At 35.9% G+C, this 10,899-nt stretch overlaps 1 protein-coding gene across 2 annotated transcripts in view; it reads right to left on the bottom strand.

Moving 5' to 3' along the window:
- Positions 1–3,954: 3,954 nt before the first annotated feature.
- Positions 3,955–10,899, bottom strand: part of LOC124721616 (dynamin) — a gene marked incomplete in the record, with an annotated part of 99,947 nt that continues 93,002 nt past the window's right edge. For both annotated transcript variants that reach the window (XM_047246675.1, XM_047246676.1), the window contains 1 exon segment: positions 3,955–7,208. In XM_047246675.1, the coding sequence (XP_047102631.1) occupies positions 7,067–7,208 (142 nt within the window).

Here is a 10,899-nt window from a genome sequence, read left to right as displayed (position 1 = left end):
AATACTCATTTAGGAATATATTTATACATTCTCACCACATTTATCAATTAGAGCATGTGCAACTAGTAAAAGGTGCAACTAGTCTGGCATCTCTTACGAGACAAGCTCAGTTTTTGCCTTGTGCATGTGTGATATTTGATAACTGTACCATGCTGTGAAGAAGACAAGCTACCAACTGCGATGGGCAAGGAAGCTGAGCTAAAGCCATCATGCATTAATTAACAAAACATACCTTTCTTATTATTGATTAAAATGTACTAACCATTACCCTTCATTAAGTTAGCTCATCCACTTGGAAGCACAGTGGCAAGTGAATTATTAAAAGTGAGAAAGGTAATATTAAATAGCACTGTCAGAGAAAAAGTTACAAGATAATGTATAACCATATATGTGCAATCTAAATTTTACACTTCCCAACCCCACTTTTCACCAATATGAGATACAGCTAAACATAATTTAACAACAGTGTGCATGGCTGTTGAGTAGCAGGTAGTAGGAATAGCTGAGTCACCTGCCAAAGCTGTAAGGTCTGTGGGAAATAGTACTGGTGGCAAAATGCTGTTTCATGTGCGGGTGTTTGTTGTAATAACTGGGTGGTTTGTCAGCATACAAGAACAACTCTTCCCCACATTCATAAGTGAAAACTGTGAAGATAACTGCATTAATTAAAAGGAATTTTAACCTTACGTTCCAGCTGAGTGCCTCCCCAGTTCACTTCCACTTGTGGTGATGCCCTGCTAGCAGATTATGACACCAGACACCAACAGGACTCCTGATTGGCCAGAGTAGGTAGCATTCAGAGAATCTTAAAAGGAATTAGCACTGGAATTATCACCCAAAAACATGCAAACCTCCTAGCAATCTACAGTGCCTGCTTGGGAGCCATCACACAATCTACCAATTAAACTTCCTGCAAATCTTACTCCTTGTGACACAGGCATAACTGTCACTCCTTCTGCCCTTCTGACGAGTAGTTATTACAGGCAGAGTTCTGCCAAAAGTAGAGATGTGTGAGGAATTCAACAGCATTTTGAAAGCTGACACTCATCTTACCAGATTCTGAGTGGTTCTGTCCTGTTTGAAATTGCTGAAAATCCTTGTTGGGGTCAAAGACAGTGAAGGATAATTATGAGAATAATGTTCAGTACAGTGTGAATGATTTGTTTCTTGAGGCCCAAGTGGGAAGCTAATAGTTTTCTTTAATACTCTGACAATGTGATACATATTCACTATAACAACTCTCTTAAGGGTACAGCTGTATATTTCAGTTCTGTAGGCATTGTGTATCCCTAACAAAATTCAGCATTATGTATTTTCCTCGCTGCTGTGTTTCTTACCAATTCTGTTCTTAAGAGGAACAGTACTTCATATTAGTTATAAACAAAAGATTGTTTGTACTTTGATCATATTTTCTTTATTGGGATATGACAATAGAGCAGATAAAACCGATTTCCTGCACTGAACAGAAAAATACAGATGTAACTATGTGAAATTTCTGTCTAAAATTAGAGATTTCTGGACCCACTGAACACTTTCATTTCAGTATCTAAATTTCATAATAATATCAGTGTAATTTTTGTTTCAAAATGCTTTTGAACTCCTCACATATCTGCATTTATGGCAGAACTCTACCTGTAATAACACCTGTGTCAGAAAGAAGTAAGATTTGCAGGAAGTTTGATTGATTGTGCAATGGCCCCCAAGCACACACTGTTGTCTGATAGGCTTGATGCCAGAAAGGAGCTTTGCATAGTTTTGGGTAATAGTTCTCGTGATAATTTCCTTGTGAGATTCTCTGAACATTATCTGCTCTGGCCAATCAGGAGTCATGTTGGCAGCTGGAATCATAAGCCTGCTCACAGGGTCTCACTGCAAACGCAACCAAACTATGGAGGCACTGTGCTGGAATCTAACCTCAAAGTGCCTTTTAATTATTGTGACTGTCTTCACAGCTTTCATTGATGTGTGCAGGAAAGTGTCATTCTTATACACTGACACAACCCTCAACTGTTACAGAATACACCTGTCCCTGAAACAGTATTTTTTCCACCAATACAACTTAGTACACCTTACAGCTTTGAACAGCTTTGGCAGGGAGGCCAGCTGACCCCACTACCTACCACTCAACAGTCACACACACTGTCAAACAAACTTATGGTGAAACTTGCTCTATGTGGCAGGGGCCTTAGAAAAGGGGGGGGGGGGCAGGGGGGAGGGGGCTTACTATCTCTCTGCTCACCATATCGAGTTTATCTTAATTATAAGCTAAAAAGAACTCTTCAAGCCGAAAATTCAGCAGAGTTAAAGTGTCATTTGAGTAGTTAAACTAACTTTAAACACAATCCCACAAAAGACTTCTTTCCTGTCCTTTTTTTAAAAAATGAAACAGCATTACAAGATTTCCAGAGCCTGTGAGTACTAGCACACAATAATTCTATTCATACACACATATTGAGAAAAACATGAAGCATTTTGACCACACTTTCAAGAGTAAGAGGGAGATGATGAAATATTTTATAGCACTCACAATACTATATCTATTAATTACACTCTGGAGGCTTTTAAGACTCTATTGTAAAAAATTATTCTTGTTGGCATAGTCATATTATTATTATTACTGGCCATGATGATTCATTAACAGTTTTAATATTACTTACACACAAATTAAAATATGTACCTGCTAGGCAAATATTACTTGATAAGGTAGCCATTGCCACAACCAGTATGTCTATAAATCATTCATATCTGGAAATTTTTTAGAATTTATTATGTATGTTAACATTTAAAAGTTAGTAAAAATTGGTAGCAACAACTGTTACTGTTAATATGAGCTTTGAAGGCAATGAGATTTGAGTCCAATTTATCTCTGATCAATGACAGCCTTAGTAATTATCCTCTAGGTATGAGAATAAACTTTTATACATTTATACCAATAACATATGTTGATGCTGTTGAAAGAAATTCGGAAAGTTTTCAAAATACTCAAAATGTCAGATTTCAACAGGCCGTCTCAACAATATAGCTACAAATGTAATTTTCAGTGTGTGTGTGTGTGTGTGTGTGTGTGTGTGTGTGTGAGAGAGAGAGAGAGAGAGAGAGAGAGAGAGAGAGAGAGAGAGAGAGAGAGAGAAAGAGATTGAGGGGGGAGAGGGGACATTTGCACAAGTAAGATTTGCAAAAAAATCTTCAAGACAGTGCATATAAGACTAAATCCACATTAATTTGGGAAACTGGAGACCATACTTAGTTTGGAAAATAACTGTAGGAACTCTTGTAGGTCACCAATCAATCATTTGTCCAACAGAATAGCAAAATAATTGTGAATTTATCGGTTTTAAATATCTTCCACCAGTTTAAAATTCAAATTGTAGACCATCAACACACCAAATTTCTAGTTACACTGGTTAAGCTCCTATACAAATTACTCCCTTCCAACTAAGTGTGCTACACCTTTGAGCTCTGATGTATTCTTACATCAAATAGACAGCCATTGGTCTCATTGTCAATAATCACACAAACATGCATGCACAGCACATTGAAAGTTACTTCACCTCAAATTATGGCTTACTAAACATTGTATTATACATCAGAATATTACAGAAGATATTAAGGCATGTATTCTGTGGTAAAAACTTTAAATGGGATGAATTAAAATCTCTGTCTCCAAACCCCTTTTTCTCATGCACTGTGTACACACTTATCACTGAAAATATTGTATGTGTCTTTTGTAACTGCAGTTGTGTCAGCTTTTTTTTTTTATGCTTATGGTATTACAATACTTATATAGAGGATATACTTTGGTGAAAAATTCTCAGTAATGAATTCTTACCATCCACTGTTTTAGGATTTAAGAGTTTCTCTCATGAGGTTTGCTACTGATTTACCATTTGCCTGACCAGTGTGGCATGTTAAGAAATTATAATCACAGCTCAAGAGGCACAATTTTCAGGCAAATTTTTTATTCATTTAAATGAGAACTACCAACCACATATAGTCTCAACAATTTTCAAAATTACACATGTGACTTTATTTATAACATTGGATAGACATTTAATGCATGTAGTACATTCATTAGTTGTGACAAAGCAACAGTGCAAATCTAGTCTCAATGAAGAACTCTGAGAACATTAATCCTAAATTTACTTTCAACAAACATGTGCTCCAACAACTGTCATCACAACATGACATAAAATATTGTATACCACAATAAACACCTACAGTTCTTATTAATCATATACCACCATTGCTGCTTCAATACCATTCACTTACATGTGTGATTAGACATTTGAGAAGTTTATCTCACATTATTAAACAGTTTTTAAGATTCATTACCAAATCAACAATTACAATTAACTGTTGCCTACGCCTTATTAAAAAGACACACTGGAACATCAACACAGCTCAAAACTTAGACGTACACAGAAGAAGAATGTCTAATATGTTACTACACAAGTTCCAGACATTAATATGATGGATAACTGCACAAGTGTGTGTTCTGTCAAATTATAAGCTTGTTTTGGGGAATAAAAAGAAAAAAAACCTCTATGAAAAGGAACATCAGGTATTTTCTGGAACAAGTGGAAAATAAACTATTTACAAGTAAAAGTATGGTAATTGTACGAATACAGGAAAAGGAAAAGAATACACAAAGGAAAATCTGAGCACTTGTTGTGTCACGCCTGCCATTAAAGTTAGATATCGAAGTATGGAAGCCCACTTGAAACTAATATTTGTGTTGATTTTCACTATATCTAAAGGAAGTTTTCATTCATTTTTCAGACGAAAATAATTCCTACATCTCATAAAAATAACTTTCACCATGATAGAATAAGAGCTCATTTTATACATATGGAACACAGAGTTTAAATAAAATGAATGAATATTGTGCAGAACTGTCCTCAACGAAAGGTCTGCAAACATTCATCAATACTCCAGGCTGTAGGGGTAAGTAAAAATATCACATTACATTTTACTCGTAAATAGAAGCTTCAGGAAAGTGTACTCATCTGCAAAAGCAAGAAAAGAGAGAGTGTGTGTGTGTGTGTGTGTGTGTGTGTGTGTGTGTGTCAACATTTCTATTGCAGACATCTGAGAACACTTTGTAACACCAAGAATATTTAAATCACATAAAACTCGTTGCATTTGTACAGCAAAGTTCATGAATGCTTTGCCAAACTTACAGTGTTACTTTTATTTTGTAAACTGCATCACATAAATGATTAGAAAGACAGTATGTAGTTGTTAAGTTAGCCACATATCTACACAATTTCAGATAGAAAAAAAGGAATAAATTAAAACCTCATAATTATAGATGTCTTTTATTATTACAATGTCTTTATTTAAAGTATTTGATATTAAAATTAGAGCAATATTCTATTTTAAATGGAGCACTTTAGCATGGAAGCATTACATAAAACACTTAAAAATATAAGTTTACAAGACAGCTGCACTCACAAATGGAATTCAGTATTATACCAGATTATATGTGATGTTACTTGAAAAACACAAAAACTATATAAAAGTATATAATTTTTACATTTAATAAATAATATTGGATTTTATGAGAACCTGGCTGCATCTGCAACAGCAAGAACCTCAACACTGAACCATGAATGGAACTTGACCTGAGCAAAATACAATAGTTGAGTCACTATTACCAAACAACAACAACAACAATACCACAATGTCTGTGGAACAGTAAACACATCATGCACATAATTTACATGACACTAAGTTTCATCACTATGAAATAGTTTACTACAGTACTACTTTGCATTATCTGTTACGTAAGAAACTGCTGAGTCTTACAACTTTCAGGCCAATGAAATGTTTCTGAAAGCTTTTCAACAAAACTTAGAAATATGAGATTTCAGTTCATTAAAAGAAAGAACATTTGGCAAGAACAAGAATATGCATCACAACTCTGTAAGAGCTATCCACACACTACAACTTTACACACCTGATACTTAACATAATTTGGTTACACTTCTGGTCCTTTGTGTTTTACACATTTGGAAAGACTGGCAACAAAGTATGTACAAGCTGCTTGCAATTTTCTCCCTGGAGTTTCAGAAATACACAAACCATGTGTGTGTGTGTGTGTGTGTGTGTGTGTGTGTGTGTGTGTGTGTGTGTGTGTGTGTGTGTGCACGCGCATGACCATCACACACTTGTGAATTATGAGGATGACTGAAGAAAAAATACTAATAATTTTTAAAAGTAGGGCTTAAATAACTTTCCTTCACTTTACATGAAGTCTGTACAACTTACTTCCACCACTACATGATGGATGAGGGAACTGAACATGGACTTATTTCGCACTGTGGTGTGTATTAGGTACTAGGCCCAAAACAAAAATAGTTCCAAGCAGTACACCACATACAAAGATGTATTTATTCACTCACTCACTCACTCCCGCACGCGCACACACACACACACACACACACACACACACACACACACACACACACACGGAGAGGAAAGCCATATTTACATAACTGCAAGATAACATTTATCGTCTTTCAGACATCAGTAAGTATATCTAACTTGTGCTACGTCTTAAGTGTCTTTAACAATCTGCAATATGAAAATGCTAGGACTACAGTGCAAATAACCAGTAGTCCATTAGTATTACTTAATGTAATCATAATTCTACTGGAGAGTTTTTTCTTTCTCTCTCTCTTTACATCTATGCATACAAACATTTTTAAATACAAACAAAATCTTTGTACAATTCTTTCATTAATAATATTCTAAGTTGTCATATTACAAAATGGAGTAGGGAACATTACACACTAGCCTGAGTAAACAATGAAAAAACAACAGACTATAACTGTTGGTGGATAAATAACTGAAATTAAAAATAAATGAACACAGATCTCTCCATTATACAGATTAATATCAACATTTTTGTATATGCAGAATGCATCTACAATTTCATCCACATTCTCTTTAAATGTATTACACAAAAAGAAATAATTTGCTGAAAAGTAGATACATTACGTGAGCAACATCTATACTATGAGATCACAATGTAACAGTTCATTAATAGGGAACTCCAAGGTCCCTACTTTGGCATTCGGAAAGCATCTCTTAACTCATTGACAGCCGCCTGTGCTGCAGCCTGGCCGACCGCCTGCTGCACACGGTGGGGGATGGGAGGCATGCCTGTCATGGCTGTCCCCAGAATTCCCCCGCTGCCACCCCGGCTGTGCGCAGACAGCAGACAAGAACAGTTAGATCCCCCGCCCAAAGATTCTAACGACAACCAAAGTATGCTAGAATATACTTATGTAAAATGTATTCGGCATATACCCAATGTCCATAGACACATTATTTATGTATTTGGAAACTCATAAACTACCCTATAACTTAATCTACAAGGATCAACTGTGAACACAGCCAGTGTAATTTCATACTTGCTTGGAAAAAGAAGAAATAAATAAAATTTGAAGTTGTGCATGTGCCAGAATAAATCCTATTGCCAACCTCATTGTTTACAGCCAGAGGGCAACTTCCCAAATAAACAACACTCCATATATGGAAGGGTCTTCTTTAACATGTGCTTATCAGCAGGGAATATTGTTAGGCAGATGTGCCGAGTTCTATACTTTATACATTTCTCTCATGGCAAATGTAGATTCGCTTTCTCTACAACATTAGCTCCAGATAAACAAATGGGTATTGGTTGAATATATTCTGGACAATTTTAGTAAGTATGTAACGGCAAAATTATGGACATAGGTATATGCTTGCCCTTTATGGGTCAAATTCAATACACATTTGCACTGAACTTTGAATGAATCCTTTGGAAGTCTGAAATGCTCAGATTCCAGCAGGCAGTACCATCTCCATTGTTATTAGATAAATCACTTCTAAGAAATACTAACACACATTAAAAGATTAATAAGTCATCAATGAAAATGCTACTGAAACACATGATAATATTAGCAGCATGGCTAAAATATATATGGGGCAACAAATATATGTAACACTGTCTGGACTGGTGCACTAGAAACATTGCTACACCTGCTTCCTTAACAGTGTGTGTGGTTTACCTACACAACTATACACTGGTGTGTGCTCTCACATTTTTACAGTATAAGTCACCCAGCTTTTCAAAATAAATGGTCTATATTAAGTACTGAGTCATCAGTAAGCTTATTAACAATACAATAACATTGTTGTTCTTTTCCCATTTAAAGTGTAATCACTAGACAACCTTTATGGATACCACTGACTAATAACTGCACAGTACAGGGGTGTATAGGTAACATTTTGAAAGTCTACAGAACTGACGTCTTACAATTTGTGTTATAATGAGACCAATCCTGACAAAATCGAGGTTAGTATTTATACAAACACATCACAGTTTGTTAACTGATTGAAGATTTGTGTCATGCAGTTATTTGCAGTTACTGCCTCCGCCTGAAAGAAAAAGGTCAGATATTGCAGAACAAGCGAGCATTTAACACACATGTACCACAATGTGAAAGACCATTTCAGCAACTTTGCATTCAATACTACAGAAATAGTTACAAATAAGCAGTTAATTAAAAACCAAACCCCAATCACTTAATCCACAAAAGCAATTTTTGTAATAGGAAAAATATAACAAAGGGACTAGCCTCTTTGAAATAGCCACTACTCTCTTTTTTCAAAAGTCACCACCATTTGTACCTGATTTTTAACCAATATTAGTATGTTACACACTAGAACATTAGGGGGAGGACAAAAGATGTTAAAGCAGTAAAAACAAATTAAAATCGGAGTACATTTTAACTAAAAAAAAGGGCATTTTTAAAAAAAAAACGTTTTTGTTATTACAAGTGCATAATAGACAACTCAGTTATGTAAAAGAGTAGGAAACCAACTCTTAACTGAAGCAGAAATAAAAGATTACATGAGAAATTAGTAGTACTAGCACATTTTCATGCAGTGACATTTTATATAACTTTCAACAAATGGTAATTTTGCTGAAATGGATCTTTCAGACATAGACGAAAGGAAAACAGCATACTAAAGGTTTCAAAATACATGTTTAAACCACTTAATTTTACACTTATGTGCAGAGATTAAAGCCACTGAAGCATTTCCAAGATACTGTCACTGTAAAAAAGTTAAGCAACCAGAAAGAATGGTTCATTTTGTATACATGCACAAAATCAGTGAATTTTCAGTTATTTGGACTGCCATACTATGTAGAGGCAGAAGGGTGCATTAGTGGTGTCACAATATGGTAGTATCACACATACAGTAGTAAAGTGGAATCAAGAGTTCCAGGTGGTTGGTCTATACCATGAGGATACAGACTGTGTCTCACTAACACACTAGAGTTCCAGGTGGTTGGTCTATACCATGAGGATACAGACTGTGTCTCACTAACACACTACTCAGCAGTAGCTTTGAGAGAAACCACACACACACACACACACACACACACACACACACACACACACACACACACACACACACACAAGTGGATTGGTGCATGAATTACCCAACTGCCAGATGCGTTGACAATTCAAAGTGAAACAAAATGCCAAAGATTCCTTCTCCACCCCCCTGGGTATCCAGATATACTATGGAGTTTCTCAGACATTAAACTGAAGAAAATTAATATATTGTTTGCAACATAATGTACAGACACAACACCTCTGCACCTAATATCTCCATAAAGATAATGTAATAATGAAATTACTAAATGTCATCCTGTACCATTGTCAATTACAAATCCCTTTTTTATGCAGAAGCTGCCAGTACCACCTAAGAAAAGTATGCTTGAATGAATACTGTACCTGGGTATCAGGACAGCATACTGTGAAAAATCTAGGTTAAACAGTATTCTGAACAGCAGGAATACATAACTATGACAGTTTAAAGTGGTGAGGATGAGTTCTAGAATTTAAGGAAGATAGAGACCTGCAGCAAGCTTGACATTATGGTATTCAGATTCCTCAGGTCCAAACAAGTCATCCCTGATACGATTCACGAGCACTGAAGGTACACCACATCCTCAGGTCTTACATTTCACATGGAAACAACTTGGCACTTCCAATGCCTTTTTTGTTCTACACACAGAGTACACACAATAATCAGTTACATAATGCAGAGTTTTTTCAGGAACTAGCCAAAGCCCTCAGTCTGTGGTATCAGATGCCATAGCAGAATAGCTGTTTGAGTTATTGTCAAGACAAAGTGCTTCCACAGACTGTACAAACACTGGACAATTGCCTTCTAGTTCTTCTTAGCACACACATACAGACTAAAAGTGGTCCTACCGGACTGGACCTATCTTAAATCAATACTACCCAATATCTTAGCAGTCTGATGAGAATTTGTTCTTATTTAAAAATTTTCATGACATCCCTCACCAATGTGTATTTTTATTTCAATCCCATTACTCCTTTTTGATGCTTAACTTTCCTGTTCGTGATAGTATGCAGAGTTTCATTTCAGTGTTAAGCAACTAATTTTGTGTAATAATAGACGAAATATTAAAATGAAGTACATAAAAAAGCAGGAACAGGTATATTGCTACATATAAATAGCCTGTGTTCAAGACTCTGTAGGTGACAATGTTGTTGTTGTTGTTGTTGTTGGTGGTGGTGGTGGTATAGTAGTACAGTTGTATCCCCAGCTCCCTACTCTTGTCAAAGCAACAAACCACTACATGACATCCTAAATGCAGTAGGTGCCTTTTCATTCATCAGTAAACTGCTTATGCCAGCTTCTGAAACAATCTGACTTCACAAAACGAACTGTCCTTTACACGACAATACTTGCATCTGAGAAAACCTAAAGTTCTCCATGATCTTCTGTAGGTCCCTGTCCAGCAATAACAACCATTAGATACACAAGGACCGACAATGGTCTCCTGATAAGCAGGAAATTCTGCAA

Source organism: Schistocerca piceifrons, chromosome X (genome assembly GCF_021461385.2).
Source record: "Schistocerca piceifrons isolate TAMUIC-IGC-003096 chromosome X, iqSchPice1.1, whole genome shotgun sequence".
NCBI lineage: Eukaryota > Metazoa > Arthropoda > Insecta > Orthoptera > Acrididae > Schistocerca > Schistocerca piceifrons.
This window is presented reverse-complemented; position numbering and strand designations above follow the sequence as displayed.